At 39.3% G+C, this 17,822-nt stretch overlaps 1 protein-coding gene across 1 annotated transcript in view; it reads right to left on the bottom strand.

The window, feature by feature from the left end:
- Positions 1–17,822, bottom strand: part of LOC140244902 (uncharacterized) — a 107,719-nt gene that overhangs the window by 45,590 nt on the left and 44,307 nt on the right. Inside the window, exons 14-17 of the mRNA XM_072324510.1 lie at positions 8,169–8,331; positions 3,761–3,888; positions 2,241–2,513; positions 89–220 (exon numbers count right to left, since the gene is read on the bottom strand). Of these exons, the coding sequence (XP_072180611.1) occupies positions 89–220; positions 2,241–2,513; positions 3,761–3,888; positions 8,169–8,331 (696 nt within the window). The remainder of the gene's footprint in view (positions 1–88; positions 221–2,240; positions 2,514–3,760; positions 3,889–8,168; positions 8,332–17,822) is intronic.

The raw sequence follows: 17,822 nt of genomic DNA on the forward strand, positions 1-17,822 counted from the left end.
GTTATGGCGTCGCCTTAAGAGGGCGCACTTCCATGAACAGTTGCTTGAATCGTCTATAGTGTTTTTAGCCAACTGAGGGCGCACTCACTTGAGACAAGACAGGTGGTATTGGTTTCCCCATCCAGAGAGATGCCGTCAGAGCAGGCACACGTCCTACCCACAGGTGTAGGGATGCACAGGTGACTGCAGCCCCCGTTGTTGGTGGTGCAGGCATTTGTACCTTAAAAGAAGTAATAAAAGAAAAAAAAACATACATGTCATGTTTGTCATGGTGCAAATTGTAGCCTTTGTCAGCAATACTTAATAGCCCTCCCGCTGCAGTGATACAGGAATCATCAATGGCGATGCACTAGAGGTCTTCATGCGGACTGGTCAAGTCGAGCACCATGTATATACCAGTGAGAATACTCAACCAAGACCCAGCGACAGGTGCGCGTCTGTCGGCTATCCCACCTCTTCTACAGGGCTGTAAGTGCTAACAGCCTTTGTAACGTGTCAGCCTTTGCAAAAGGACCCGATCCTCGTGGTTTTGACTAGCAGAAGCTGTACAGTCACGTAACTCTGCATGTCATCCCTTGTTGACTACAGCAAGACACCAATACAGGAGCTCTTACAGGTACAATACAAGGCCAGGGGCCCAACAACGACAACCACACGGAGGTAGGTTGCTCAAGCTCTAAAACCAAACAGAACCCATAATAACCTTGAATTTCTCCGTCTTAGTTATAGCAAAATTGATTGTGGTGCGTACGTTCTTTAATATCAGCCATAGGCGCCGGAAATGGGGGGCAGGGGGGCAAAACGCATTTTTGCCCCCCCCCCCCCCAAAAAAAAAATAAATAAATAAATAAACAAATAAATGAAAATAGATAGAATAAGATAGATATGTATATAAATGAATAAACGCGAAAAAACATAGCTACAAACGGCAGTTTTTGGACTGTAAAATGTCAAAATTTCCAAGCTCGCTCGCTCCGCTCGCTCGCATTCAATCGCTATGCCATTCTCCTAATGTTGCTGCCAGTAATTGCCAGCAGTTGCGCCTGGGCCGCCCCCCTTTAATTTCCAAAGCTAAAAAAAAAAAATAAAATAAAATATATATATATATATATATATATATATATATATATAGCTACAAACGGCAGTTTGGGGACTGTAAAATGTCAAAATCAATCGTCAGATTTATTCGTTATGCCATTTTCCTAACGTTGCAGCAAGTACATGTATTGCCAGCAGTTGAGCCCGGTGCACCTCCCCCTTAATTTCCAAAGCGAAAAACATAGCTACAACGGCAGTTTTTGGACTCGTGTAGAATGTCAAAATTTCAAGCTCGCTCGCTTCGCTTGCTCGCATTGAATCATTATGCCATTCTCCTAAATGTTGCAGCCAGTAATTGCCAGCAGTTGCGCCCGATGCGCCCCCATAAATTTCCAAAGCGAAAGATATAGCAGTAAACGCCAGTTTTGGGACTGTAGAATGTCAAAATTTTCAAGCTCGCTCGCTTCGCTCGCTCGCATTGAATGGTTATGCCATTCTCCTAATGTTGCTGCCAGTAATTGCCGGCAGTTGCGCCCGATGCGCCCCCATTAATTTCCAAAGCGAAAGATATAGCTACAAACGGCAGTTTTGGGACTGCTAAATGTCAAGCTCGCCCGCTCGCTCGCATTTTATTGTTATGCAATTCTCCTGATGTTGCTGACAGTATAAAATAATTTGTCGTTTCACACCGTCATTCCATAATCCATGTAAGGAAAACTTACAATGTTGCTCAATGACTGCGTTGTTGAATGTATCACATTCCGTAATGTATTGTAGTCCAATTATTGCGCACGCACACACGCACATGCCTACTATACACACCGTCAAAATTACTTTTCCACAAGGTGCCCACCCCCAATGTTTCGACCCACCGTACGCCACTTTACATAAATATATATAATAATACACATACACACACACACACACATATATATGCATATATATCTTATATATATATATATATATATATGTACATATATATATATATATATATATATATATATATATATATAGCTGTGTGTGTGTGTGTGTGTGTGTATGGTCTATCGTGAGCCCCCTCCAATATTTGCCCCCCCCCCCCCCCCCCCCAATCCAAAACTGCTTCCGGCGCGCCTGATATCAGCTCAACAACATACCAGCAGTAGAAAAATGACAAACAACTTATTTTGCTGCTACATTATCGTAAACGTATACACATGTACCTGACAATTCTTGCGTCGAGTTGTGGATGTGAATCTCACTGATCCGCGTGAAGATCTGAGGCCCCACACTATCGGCATTCTCGCCGGTATCTTTGTCGGCGCGCATCAGGCCGTATTTCTTCCAGTCGCTCCAGAAGACATGAGGGCCCAAGACTGCAACGCCGTAAGGGTGGCCGCGCGGGCCAACGTTGACGATGAGCTCTCGGTCGCTGCCGTCCAGGTTGATGCGTTCGATGCGATCGATTTTAGCGTCACCCCAGTAGAGTTTATTCCCTGTAAAGTATAAAATATGTATCTCCCTTAGGACTGTTTCAGAATTCTCAATTTATGATTTAGCAAAAATTAATATCAAGGGTACGGCCATTGCCTCTGCGATGTTTTAGTTGATATGAACAATATTTTCCAAGTTCCGGTTACTGATAACTTAGTTTGCAAACCTACTTATACATCACGTAAACGATTTCCAAATCGCCCTTTCTGACAGATTTTGGGCAATTCAGAGCTAGTTTGATTGAAGAAATCAAGTCAAAACTTATTACCCTTCGAGGAAAATTGGACACTAGTTCTATCAGTAGTCTGTCATTGTCACGTAAAACAGCATTAGGGGCTTAAAAGGGAAATGAAACCTACAATATGTAAGTGGATTAAGTTAATGCAGAAAAATTATATATAGGCCCAGTAAAACATGTAAGTGAAGTTTGCGGAAAATCAGACAATCTGTTCAAAAGTGATTTTTTTTTTCTTCTCGGAAATGTCACAGCTGATCTAAGAACGATATAAAGAAAAATTCTACAAAGTTGCTTTTTTTTTCTAATGAAAAGTATACATTTCTTCCCGTTGTTACTAAAATAAGCTAGTGTTAAGGGTAACAATATTCCCGGGGCGGCTTCTGAAAAACGTAATTAAGCCATATGATCTTTCATTATGCAAGAAAAATGAAGATAATATGTTGAATTATCAACATATTTTCTTTATTAGGCCTATCATCGCCATGGCAGTGTGACGAGATTCAGTGTAGTACAAAACATTCGGTTAGTTCTTCATGGGAAAATCATGCAGAATTCAGTTGTATGCCACACCAGGATAATTTATGCACAATGAAACGTAATATTGGTAGAAACTGAATAAATATGATATTTAAGGAGATCTTCCAGACACTTAATGGTCAGTCCATGCACTTGACCATTTTTTTCGCATCAGCACATTTCTCCTCCAGTTTCAAGTAGGTCTACCACGTTTTTTTTTTGTTTTTTTTTTTAAGATCTATTTCTTCAATGCTATATGGTATGTATTGAATAATGATTTCCCCTATGGCTATAGACAGATTTCAGATTTAAATGTGACACTCGAATTGCTTCATTGCGTGCAACAATTGGCATTTTATAGACGACCAAAGTGCAAATCAACAAAATTAAAGGTTATTTATCTACAACGTACATCGGTAAAGATTTTATGATTTGCAGTGCTCTTGTCAAACGAGACAGTATAGGGAGACAGAGTTTCCCGGGATTTGACCTTACCTGTCAGGTCCAGAGACAGGCCATTGGGCCAGGTGACTTCAGTGTCGACCAGAATCTCTCGGTTAGTACCATCCATGTGGGCCTTCTCGATTTTGGGCACCTTCCCCCAGTCTGTATAGTACATATACCTAGAAGGCATGGAATCAAACAAACACATTTTATTTGTGTTCCTTATATCCAAACACGAGCCAATGATGTATACATGTGAGTCTATTCATGAATTTACGACCACATTAAATTTTTGAAATAGACAGTGTTTATTATGCTGAGACATTTTCAATTTCATTTTCGTCAAAACCTACAAATGAAACGCTATAGGCCTACCCGTCTGCAGTGGCCACCTGCTATAAAGATGTGCAGCCATAATAGAGTCCCGAGGAGAAAATGTGTTTACTATATACTGACTGGGACCACCTGCCTTGAGCAGCCATAAACAACATCCGCCCGACAGAAATGATGTCTTCAAGACTTTACACTGAATAAAGTATCATAGTCAGAAACTCTTTAGATCCCCATATTATTACGACAGCACAGCAATTACTACTTCTGCTGTCGATGAGTGTCTGCATCTCTCATGACCTGCATTAGGGTCAACCAACTTACAAACCGAGAACAGCAGATCTAGATTTGAGATACTGCTTGTGACTAACTTTGTACTAGAGAATGTGTAATTGAACAATGGGTAATGAAGTAGGCTGTTGGAAATGGAGGGAATTACTATTAAAAGGATTAGCTTGAATATTGCAATCCCGTCGGGGAAAAAAGGCCAAATGTTAAATGTTGATGGTACAACCTCTATAGAAAGATAGCAGTCATGCTTTCCTTGAGCGGTCGCTAAACGCAAGTTTGACTTTATAGTTAGTAGCACAATTACAGCCTACAACGGCGTAGCCAGGATTTCATCTTAGGGGGGGCGGTTAGTCTGCGAGGGAGCGAAGCGACCGAGCCCGAGCGAGCGGAGCGAGCGAGGGGGGGAGGGTGTGGGAGGGGGGTTTCCCCCCTCCCACGGTAAGAACTTTTTTGCATTTGGATGTTGTAAATGGTGCAATTTGATGCATGTTTTTGCGCGTTTTATCGACGTGAAACAGTCCCACTTGTTTATGGTAGCAGTTTATTTTGATGTAGATTATTATTGAACAATTTGCCTATAAAAGGGTATAATTTAGATACACTTCTTGTATTAATTCTTTTCACTGAATATCATGAACGCGACTGAACCCGAGCGAGCGGAGCGAGCGAGGGGGGAGGGGAGGGTGTGGGAGGGGGGTGTCCCCCCTCCCACGATAAGAACTTTTTGCATTTTGATGTTGCAAATGGTGCAATTTGATGCATGTTTTTGCGCGTTTTATCGACGTGAAACAGTCCCACTTGTTTAAGATAGCAGTATATTTTAGTGTAGATTATTATTGAACAATTTGCCTATAAGATGGTATAATTCAAATATTCTTTTCACTGAATATCACGAACGCGACTGAACCCGAGCGAGCGGAGGGAGCGAGGGGGTAGGGGAAGGTGTGGGAGGGGGGTTTCCCCCTCCCACGGTGAGAACTTTTTACATTTTGATTTTGCAAATGGTGCAATTTGATGCATGTATTTGCGTGTTTTAACGACGTGAAACAGTCCCACTTGTTTAAGATTGCAGTATATTTTAGAGTAGATTATCATTGAACAATTTGCCTATAAAATGGTATAATTCCAATACACTTCTTGTATTAATTCTTTTCACTGAATATCATGAACGCGACTGAACCCGAGCGAGCGGAGCGAGCGAGGCGGTAGGGGAGGGTGTGGGAGGGGGGTTTCCCCCCTCCCACGGTGAGAACTTTTTACATTTTGATTTTGCAAATGGTGCAATTTGATGGATGTTTTAACGACGTGAAACAGTCCCACTTGTTTAAGATTGCAGTATATTTTATATCATGAACGCGACTGAACCCGAGCGAGCGGAGCGAGCGAGGGGAGGGGAGGGTGTGGGAGGGGGGTGTCCCCCCTCCCACGATAAGAACTATTTGCATTTTGATGTTGCAAATGGTGCAATTTGATGCATGTTTTTGCGCGTTTTATTGACGTGAAACAGTCCCTCTTGTTTAAGGTAGCAGTACATTTTAGTGTAGATTATTATTGAACAATTTGCCTATAAAATGGTATAATTCAAATACACTTCTTGTATTAATTCTTTTCACTGAATATCATGAACGCGACTGAACCCGAGCGAGCGGAGCGAGCGGAGCGAGCGAGGGGGTAGGGGAGGGTGAGAGGGGAACCCCCCTCCCACGGTGAGAACTTTTTACATTTTGATTTTGCAAATGGTGCAATTTGATGCATATATTTGCGTGTTTTAACGACGTGAAATAGTCCCACTTGTTTAAGATTGCAGTATATTTTAGTGTAGATTATTATTGAACAATTTGCCTATAAAATGGTATAATTCCAATACACTTCTTGTATTAATTCTTTTCACTGAATATCATGAACGCGACTGAACCCGAGCGAGCGGAGCGAGCGAGGGGGTAGGGGAGGGTGTGGGAGGGGGGTTTCCCCCCTCCCACGGTGAGAAGTTTTTACATTTTGGTTTTGCAAATGGTGCAATTTGATGCATGTTTTTGCGTGTTTTAACGACGTGAAACAGTCCCACTTGTTTTAGATTGCAGTATATTTTAGTGTAGATTATTATTGAACAATTTGCCTATAAAATGGTATAATTCCAATACACTTCTTGTATTAATTCTTTTCACTGAATATCATGAACGCGACTGAACCCGAGCGAGCGGAGCCAACGAGGGGGGAGGGGAGGGTGTGGGAGGGGGGTGTCCCCCCTCCCACGGTAAGAACTTTTTGCATTTTGATTTTGCAAATGGTGCAATTTGATGCATGTTTTTGCGCGTTTTATCGACGTGAAACAGTCCCACTTGTTTAAGGTAGCAGTATATTTTAGTGTAGATTATTATTGAACAATAATTTGCCTATAAAATGGTATAATTTAGATACACTTCTTGTATTAATTCTTTTCACTGTATATCACGAACTCGACTGAACCCGAGCGAGCGGAGCTTTTTGCTTTTTGATGTTGCAAATGGTGCAATTTGATGCATGTTTTTGCGTGTTTTAACGAGTTGAAACAGTCCCACTTGTTTAAGGTTGCCGTATATTTTATAGTAGATTATTATTGAACAATTTGCCTATAAAACAGTATAATTCAAACACACTAGTCTTCTTGTATTAATTCTTACACTGAATATCATGAACGCTGTCTGTTCAGCAATCAAACAGAAAAAGCATGCACACGATGGTGTAGATAGGGGCATATCCCCTCCCACACGAAGGTGATTTTGCGTTTTCAGACCTGAAATTCAGCGATCTGGTGCAAATTTTTGGTGCAACACTTTTTCATCGAAGTGTTAAAATCACGGAATTTAGCTCTTATTCCGAATGTGCACCATCTGTGCGTATGTATAAAGTCTAGTGAGGTAGAACTTAGGGGAAGGGGGATTCCCCCTTCCGCTCGCGGAGCTTTTGCATTTTTAGAATTGAAATAAAGCGATCTTGGTATAGCCACAGTCTACTTCTTTACATGGCGGGGGGGGGGGGGGGACAGGAAGAAGGCGTTGGCGAGTGTTATCTCCACTCTTCCCTTCCGATGGAGCTTGTATCTTTTTAAGGCTGAAATTGAGATATCTCGTATACGCATAATAAGCATATTTGATGGAATCAACATTTGGGTAATCAAAAAAAAAATGATGGGGGGGGGGGGGGCTGAGGGAGGAAAGGGTCGATTAAAAGGGGAAATTCCCCTTATACATGAGGGAACCTTCAGTTTTCGGAATATTAGTGAAAAGTCTTGTGCACTCAGAATTATTCAGAATTTTTTTTAATCTAAAAAGTGTACTTAGCTAGGGAAAGCGGCAAAGAGGGGGAGGGTTTGGGAGGGGGTATCCCCCTCCCAAGCACGAGAGATTTTGCATATTTTGAATTGAAATTCAACGATCTGGTGCACACTTTGAGTGAAATATTCAAAAAAATATATCTTATTTGATGAAAGGTTGCAATAAGGAGACCCGCTTCATGTGCATGCATACAGTATACACGCATTTTTTTTTTCCGCCTCCCAACTCCTCGGTCCAAATCTTAGGGGGGGCGACCGCCCCCATCGCCCCCCCCTGGCTACGCCAGTGACAGCCTATCCGTATTATCTGTAAAATATGATATATTAGCGGCATGAAATTTTCGCGAATTGGAGCCAATGGCTTTTTTCGTGGTATATAAACATTTCGCGAATTGCCACTGGCGTTCAATGCATACAATGTGTACAAGAGCTTTCGCGTGCATTTTATTTTCGCGAATCTTGGCGCTCGCGAAATTCGCGAAATTAAAATGCACGCGAACATTCCTCGTTTTACAGTATACTCACCCACCAACGGGGTCCAGGACTATGCCCCTGGGCTGGTCCAGGTCTGTGTCTATGAGAGTCTTGATCACAGTCCCGTCTAGACTGGCAGCTGTGACGGTGTTCCGGGCTACATCCGTCCAGTACAGCAGACGACTTATTGGATCAATCGTCAAACCATCGGGACCTTGGAAATCATGTCAAAGCTTGTGCTTATAGATGGATATAATGCAACCGTTGTTATGTAAATTTGACAAACTCCAATACTTCTTCATTGGCCGTTAGTGTAAAAGTGATAGAAATAAATTTCATGCAAACTCACTCATTTATTCACAGCGTGTAAATTGCTAACTGCAGTTTTGCACGGTACAAGAATGATTTTTTTTTTCTGTATTGATAATGACAAACCCACATACATAAGCACATATACTATACACGCACACACACACACACACACACACATACAAAGACACACATAGACGCGATCTACACATACATCACTTTTGCAATCAATAATTACATTGCTTCATCTTTTTTCTTCAAATCCTCAAATAGGCCTATACATATGTATTTCTTGTTTCGTTTATGAAGCATTGATCTCAGAAATTGTATGCTCCAGTTATTGCTTGGTTAATATCCATGTTGTCTTTGATGTAGAACTCACTTTTCGACACGGGTAGAGTTGAAATTTCAAACGTCACATTAAAACTATAAGTGTAACTAAAGGGAAGACAATATATATATATATATATATATATATATATATATATATATATATATAATTTACACCCCCTAATAAAAATACAAAGACTGTAATTGTTTTAAAAAAGAGTGAATATAGGATGATAAGAATTGATTCATGACGCCTGGAAGTTGAGGTTCAAGATAATCAAAAGTATAAATGAATACATTTCAAGACAGCAACTGTTGTGCATACTGCTATATTACTACAACATTTTGGTGGAAGCGGGAACAATCTCCTAAAGGACGCCATGCAAAGTGCCAACTGTACTCTCTTAATGCAATGACTTCAATCAGATGAAGAGTATGAAGAAATTGCAGTGTTAATAAGAATATTTCATTGACTTTGCAAAAACAAGAGATTATTCGACATGTTGTGTCCAGACCTGAAAAATTCTTTTCATATGATAACCGTCTCTTTTAAGACTGTAAGAAACAAGGCAGCCCCATTGTGATCACGTCGGAAATGAAAGACTGGAAAAGTAAAGGCTGATGTTCGTTATTTCGAAGGTTTGTTAATTCCACATTGAAAGAAATAAAAAGGTGTGTAAAAACGAATATCCAGACTTAAGTCACTTATTTGGTTTTAGGATCAACGAACCTTCGAAATGACGAATTTGTAACCTGTGAGATATTTCAGAACATCATGTTATTGGTCGTTAACAGATCAAATACAACCCCTTTCCCTCAAATGAATGGGGAAAAAAGTGAAATAGAATACATATCAGTGAAGATTTGCGGCCTGGTTGAAGGAACTTTTCTAGGAGATGAGAACATGACCGAAACACTGATTGTGATTTCTTTCACATGTCTTGAGAAAGAAAAAAAAAAGATTCAACAGCTTCTGACATAATATGTATTAAACACTGTAATGCAAATTCTATACAATTCTGTTAATTTGATTTCACTGTTAGAAGTCACTGAAGTAAATTTTGAACGAGGAGTAATTTTGCTTAAAAAGGACAATATTATAGAAGAGAAGAGCGAAGTGAAGGTGAATTAAGTGCTGCAACAAGTGATACTGTGAAATGCGTGCCGGGTAGTAATCACGGTCCTATAAACGTGAAGTGGTAAGTCGCAAAGCCCAGTACCTGGCACTGGGCTTTTTACTTTCAACTTCGAAACTGGTGAAACGCACTTTCAATCAGTGTTATACGTATAATGTCAAGGACAAAATATTAACAGTAAATGTCTGTAGGAAATTAGGCAAAGTTCTAAGTCTGAATATTGTTACATTTGTTTGTTTGTTTGCTTGCTTGCTTGTATTTCTTTTTTTTTTCTTTTCTAACTGGAATTCCGTATTTTCCTGGAGTACCTGCCTGTCATATTTTAAACTGTTGGCATTTTTATTTTCTCTGATATCATCTTCGACGACATTTATATCTCAGAAAGTATTAGCTCTGACAATTTAAAGAACGGTATTTTCACTTCTGTATAATGTGTTTGACCATGGCAGTTTTGTACCGGACATTTCAAATCTACCTGACCGCCGATGCAAAAGAAGATTAAGATACGTAAAATTTCACTTAGATTGTATCCCCACATAGATCGAAAGAGTCGCTACGTTCGTTTTTGTTTGTGTTCTACATAGAATTGTAGCTTTCTTGTTCGATTCCTATTTGATTGGTTAAACGTGCATGTCAGTGCACTTTGTGGAGCGAACAGAGGTAATGCAATTCCATAATCCTATTCTGCATACTCAACAGGAAGAATGATAATTTTTCCACTCGAAAGGACAGACTGGGTTTGAACATAGTACAATGCCTTTTTTTTTTTTTCTGCACACGAGGATTTTGTTCTGATGACATTATGAGACGTGCACCAAGAGTGGTGTGACAAAGGCTTGAAAGAGCAAACGTAAAAACACCACAAAAGTGCACAGCAAAGGCTTCGTGGTAGCCTTTACATATACAATAACTATGGTTACAAAAAAAAAAAGAGGAAAACAATTCTTTAGTTATTCTTTTCTTTGACATTCAGTAAGTCAGGTTTCTTCAATAATAACATGTGAATAGCGTTTGTGTTTTGTGCTTTCATGGCTCTTCACTGCTTTCCTACTTGTAGGACCAAAGCACATTCAAGTTGATGTTAGTTGGTGAAACCATGCAGGACTAGTGTGAACAGCTGTGAGACATCCATGGCAGCAAATGGTGTTAGTATTCAGTGAGGCCAAGGTGCATGAATGCGTTTGTGAAATGAGCACGGTAAAAGCTAGAAAGCTAGTTCTGGTCACACACCACAGTTCGACTCGAGACCTGTCAAACCAATCATTTATTATTAATTCATTGTACCTTATTGCAAGTGACACAACAACTGTCACAAATCTTGAAAGTCGGGAAGGTCTTTATTGCCGCCACAGTTTTCCCGCTGTACTTGCATTTAATGCAGCAGGGTATAATGTGGCGAGAAATCGCATCAAATACTCAAACGTTTGATAGTGTACATCCTTAAATGCATAAACATTGATAGTTTGGCAGTCTAACAGATACAGCATATTCAAAAGACAGCACTCAATATAACGATATGTCTTAAATGCCAGATATTTTCTTTTGAATACACTGGATTATGCAAATGCATAAACTCCATTAGTTATTCGAGAATTTACAATTCATTGATATGTAAACACACTTATATGAAATTAATAATTATGGTCTTATAGAACAGCTAAAACCAACAACAGCAAAGTCCAATGAGAATCGAAGGTGAAAAACTTTGTTTTGCTTTGTATATGAGTTTCCATAATGCCCTGAAATAAATGCATTTCACGAGTTTGTGGTGTGATTTCAGGCCCGTAGCCAGGGGGGGTGCGTCGGGTGCGTACGCACCCCCCCAAATTCTGAAAGGTCCACTTTTTCATAATAACGGTTTTTAGCAATTCTCAAGATAACAATCCAAATAGATATAAAGACACATTATATGCTACGTAAATGTGGAAGAGTACGTTTAACAATGTTAAAAATAATTGTACGAAACCCTTTTGTTGTATGAACCATCGGATTGTCCCCATGCACACAAACACAAATGTTATGTATCAATCTGTGCGAGCTATTATTATATTGGCACTGCATGCCATGGCCCTTGGCGCGTGTGACCGGTGTTTTTTTTTTTCCACTGGCCGCCCGAGTACGTGCGATTCGTGGATGACATTGATTATCCATTACAACTTTGACGTTGATAACGAGAGGGTGTGACCGATTGTGATAGATTTGTAAACTGAAATACAAAAATATTCGGCTCGCTCGCTGCGCTCGCTCGCCAAAATTTGTATAAAAAAAAGAGAAGAAGATAAGAACAAAACGTGACGATGACGCGGACAAAATGATAATGTCTATTGTGTTCACTCATGTCATTTTATATTCAGCAGGAAAAAATGTTACACGGAGCAGCGACTGCAATTTCATTCGTTCTGAAGCGATCGCCGATTTTATCAAAGGAGGACGCCAACAGTTTCGAACATACGGGGGAGGGGGGCACAAAAAAAAACACAAAAAAGATAAGAAAAAACAACGTAATGATGACGCAGAAATATACAAATTTCGGCTCACTCGCTCGTACTAATTTAGAGTATTTTTTCAAGTCCTCACTTTGTTGGTATAAATCGTTATCAATAACGTCGTCACTATAATTGTGAGATTTAATAAGCAAAAAAAATGACAAGAATTCCATGTTTTGTAAGCTGAAATACAAAAATTTTCGGCTCGCTCGCTGCGCTCGCTCGCCAAAATTTATATAAAAAAAAGATAAGAACAATATACGTGATGATGACGAGGACATATACAAATTTCAGCTCACTCGCGCGTACTAATTTAGAGTATTTTTGAAAGTCCTCATTTTTTTGGTATAAATCGTTATCTATAAGGCCGTCACTATATCTTGATTAGAATTGTAAGATTTGGTAAGCAAAAAATGACAAGAATTCCATGTTTTGTAAGCTGAAATACAAAGATTTTCGGCTCGCTCGCTGCGCTCGCTCGCCAAAATCTATCAAAATTCATTACATTTAAATCACCCTCAAAAGATCCCTTTTAAGTGCTTGAAAAAGCATCATGTGGACTTTATGTAAAGTCTCTACCGGGATGGGGTTGGGGTTGAACACTTTTTTAGAAATTAGGGGCGCAATTTTCGTGCTTGCCCCGGGCGCCGTTTTCCCTGGATACGCCACTGACCGTTTCAGGCTCTGTTCTGGATACGGCGGTAGAAACTCATTCTTTTTTGTTGTTTATTTTATCATTATTTACTAATCTCTTTTCTAACTTACAGGTAGCGGATTTCTTTGCAGGCCAAATTCGGAAATGTAGTGTTGATTATTACTTATACATTTTCTCATGTTGTGACAGTTTGGTTCTCATTTTAAAGTGAGCCAAAACCTAAGAACATTTTCACTTATAATTTCCAAAGAGTATTATGCAGGCACGCAAACTCATTTTAGTTGTATTTCATATAAATGTAATGGGTAAGAGGGTATGAGAGAGAATGGAAAGTGCTGAGCTATGAAGTAAAGTGGTAAAGTAAAAAGTTTGTCAGATAGTATTACAAAAGAAACTCATTCTTTTTTGTTTGTTTATTTTATCATTATTTACTTATCTCTCTTCTAACTTAAAGGTAGTGGATCTCTTTGCAGCCCAAATTCGAAAATGCCTAGAGACAGCTAGTAACCAAATATGCTACTATAATTTAATAAATAAGAAATAACCATTCCAGTATGTATCTTAGTGTGCACAGTAAGACAGATCAAATCAAATAGGAAAACATCTGAGCACTAAGCCTGAGGTCTGAATTTGTACTCAACTTCTTCCAATGGCTAACGGATGTTTAATTTTTGAATTTCACTGACCTCCAAATTTCACAAAGAAAACCTTCTTAGCATGATGGTTAATATGACATTTGACTGATATTGGAGATGTTTGCGAATCGGATCTACTACCTTTAATATTATTAAATCTAAAATGATTATTTGAAAGTTCGGAAATGCTGGAAATATCCTACCACAAGGAGGCAAAATATAAATGGTTCACATTTACAATTCATTTTGTTTTAAAAATTTTCTTATTTATTTTCGTTTTTGACAAACTCGCATACCAACGGCTGATATACTGTATAGTAAAGTGAATGTTTCATCTTCCAAACAGCATCCAATGGGATGGAAAACTCCAACTGAAAGGTGGACACCGTGACCATACTCGCTAAAGAAAACGCGTAATAGGGATCGTTTTTTCTCACGGATTAGATGGAAAGTGTGATGTACGAGTGCATATAATCAAAGGGTATCAAAAAGGCCGAAATTTGGGAAAATGGTATATTGTTCAATCATGATGAAGTACTTCTTTAGGGTGCAGGAAACATTTAAGGAATACTTGTTTTTAAGGCCCGAAAAAATTATATGATCATTACTCGTTTAGGGGCCATTTTGAAAGTCCATGTATGAGCATGGTGTCCACCTTTTAATTGTCGCTACCCCTCCCGGGACAGTATCAAAGGACCGTTTTGTTAATTAACGCAATCCCCCCTTCCTTTAAAAATCCTGGCTTCAGGCCTGCTAACGCGGGTATACAATAGAAAAAATAAAAGTTAAAACAACACCAGGAAAATCACTATTCTCCTACGCGCGCAGAGTCTCGAACACAATTAAACTTTGCAACTTCCTGGCAAAATGAGTTTTTACTATTTCCTAGATGAAATACCTAACGCGATTGCATGCAACAGACAAAAATACAAATTTCCTCGAGACTTTAAAACGTCATTAAAACAGTCAAAATTCACAATTTGCGGCGCGCTTCGCGCGCAAAGTCTTATACAACTTTTGTAGTTCGGTCGTCCAAAGAATATATATATATACATATATATATATATATATATATATATATATATATATATATATGTGTGTGTGTGTGTGTGTGTGTATGTGTGTGTGTGTGTGTCATCATTGGTATTGGTACCGAAGGTCCGTTTTTTTAGTGACCGCACCCCCCCTTGAAAAATCCTGGCTACGGGCCTGGATTTGTGTATTTTTGTGTGATGGGGTGGCGAAATGATGACAAATGTGTTTGAAAGTGCGAACAACAACAGGGGTATGATGGACGTTAGATGACGGATGAGTGCTATATAATGTGATGATGCTTGTGATGATGATGATGACGACGATGGTGATGAAAGTTCTAAAAACGAATAGTTTCTGTATCCACATTGAGGGAAGCGATTGATTGCTTACAAGCTAGCAGCAGATTTTTCAGCGCCTTCCAGTCTCACTCCACAGACTCGGCAAAGGAGGACAGAGTGTCTTGCCTTGCTCGGGAAAGATCGAACAACATCTTCCCCAACAGGTAAATGTCAGTTATTACACTCAAAAGGTTATCAGATTATTATGACCTCTTGATCTCTGACACCGAATGCTGTCGTGCAGATCAAATCAAAATGAATGCGGGTGAAAGCATACAGGCATTCATACTGGCAGTGAAAACCTTAAATTTAGCCTCGCATCCTTGATTCTTGTGGGAAGTATATTGTTGCTAAACCCCTATACTCTTCATGGACATACTAAAGGAAAATACCAAACCCCATCATTGAAATGACCCTTAAAAGACAACAACAACAACAACAACTAAAATCCATTGTAAGTTTCTTGCCAGACTTTGCCACTGCAAAGACCAGATCTCATTGCAGGATAGTAAAAGCTACATTTTCATGGTCATATGACTCTCTTCTATGCACATTGCGCGCATGCGCAAGTGTTCGTTGATACGTTTTCGACAATTTGCTCCTGTTTAGATATCGCACGTTAACAAGAGTAAAAACATATTGCAATAATATAAGTGGCTCGCGATGGTAAGTGACTCGTGAGAACTGATTGCGAACGTCACCAAAGGTTTTTGTCCTCTCTTTCTGGCCGCTGTTTAACGTGTATAATAGTGTACGCCTCTTCTTCTGCAAAGCGAAGACATTGGAATAAAAATTGGTACTCTCAAGTTCACTTTTCACGTAGGCCTATACGTGTCATGGCTCGTTGAGAATTTTGCATTGCACATTCACGTGCGTATGTACATACACGAAGCGGAAGCTTTTGTCTTTGCCGTTATAAAGGGTGTAGGGCCTATATATATAAATTGGTGCGTGGTGAGTGAGGATAATAGCCGTGGCTGCAAACGCAAGATCGGTATATCGAACTCACCGTATTTAAACACGATACCATTTGTTTTGCCGCACGTAATACCACTGTGGCGTTTGCGCGAGATCCAGCACTTTCTTTTCCTATCTCTCGCTGGAATTAAACAATTGGAGGGTTTGGAATTTGCCAAAAGTCACATTACTGAGTCACTCTTTGCTCGCATTGGGACAGAATTTGTTTTGAGTGTGTTCTAACTTTAACATACCTGCCTTTATAACAATCACATTATGCATTTTCGGTTGGATTTGTTTCTTGTGTGTGCATGCTGTACGTAGTGTATTCATGTAGAAATAAACTTCCAAAAAATGAATTGTATGATGAAAATCGATTTGTTAGCTCTTGTTTGGAGGTGACGTAACATTCTCTCTCAAAACGCACATTACACATCCAAATTGCAATGTGCTCATTGAGTGCAACTTAGCTCCATTTGACCATGGATTCATGCTCGACATGGAACTGATTGGAAAATAGGTGATAACGACAAAGTAGTCATGAACTATTTGGATGCTGTGATGTACAAAGTAAACAAAGAATACACGAATGAGAAAACGTTGATGTTCATGCTACTCCAAAACTTCAGAGAACACAACTCATTAGTATCCATTGCACATGACACTCGTCTGGCGGTCTTGCCTGGAAAATCATGGAAATAAGGTGGGGGATGATGATGATGAATGGTATTGTACAACGGTGAGGATGTCCCGAAATCTGTTACGATGAATGAACAACCTGAAAAGATGCACATGATAGCGGAGACGAATTTATTCCAGATGATGAAATGACAGATGTGACAGAATGATCGCTGAAAATTAATCAGTGATGGAACTCCCACTTACTTCACTCCACATGCGTTAAGTGGGTCGAAAAGATGATCGGATGAATCAATGAATCAAACAAGATATTTCCACTGAAATATCGTTAATTTTTGCATGCTGGACGAGAAGTCATATCAACTTGTGATTGTCCTGTGCTTTTATGAAGAACAACAAACAAACATGCAAAACAAAACAAAGAGTTTGCATTTTTACTGCTAGGTCTCTGACTAATGATTCTCCCCTACGCTCAAACAGTTTCTCGTCAGTGCAAAACGGTTGTAAGTCAACCTGCTTATGTACAGTGCTAAAAACGCCTTTCAATAACTGAACTGATGTTGTGATGTGAGCTAGACTAGAAGAAAAAAAAAACAGGAGTTCTTGTCTTTTTCCGACAGCTACGACTCCTTTAAAAAAATAAATAAAAGTCTTGAAGATGAGGTAAATGATTTAATTTGAACTGAACAAAATGTTAACTTTCATTTTCATAATGACATGCAAAAACAATCTACCCCCAAACAATTAGAACATGTCTGGTTCAAATTCAGGTGAATTTTGCATTGAACGTAATAACATTAATTGATATACACGTAATTATTTTTTGTGCTTTTATTTCGTTTGTTTTTATGCTTGCAGCATGAGTTTTCTTTCTCTGCATAATTTGAGTTTTTCTCCTCAACAACAATCATTTGGTTTCTAGTTAAAATGGTTTTTAGAAAATCAAACTGATCTGTCAACCAACACAGGAGAAAATAGTCCACAAGTGAAAAGAAAGGGGAATTCATCTTTTCTTGATAATGCATGGAACACGTGCGAAAAATGATGGTTGTTACCAACGACATGTTAAAAAAGTAATTAATAAATAATTGATTATAAAAACAAACAAACTCATTTCATCTATCCTGTAAGAGTACATGTTAAGTGCACATGATGCCTGAGAATGGCCCTAGCAGTGTGTCTTAA

This window comes from Diadema setosum, chromosome 21, assembly GCF_964275005.1.
Source record: "Diadema setosum chromosome 21, eeDiaSeto1, whole genome shotgun sequence".
NCBI classification, from domain to species: Eukaryota; Metazoa; Echinodermata; class Echinoidea; order Diadematoida; family Diadematidae; genus Diadema; species Diadema setosum.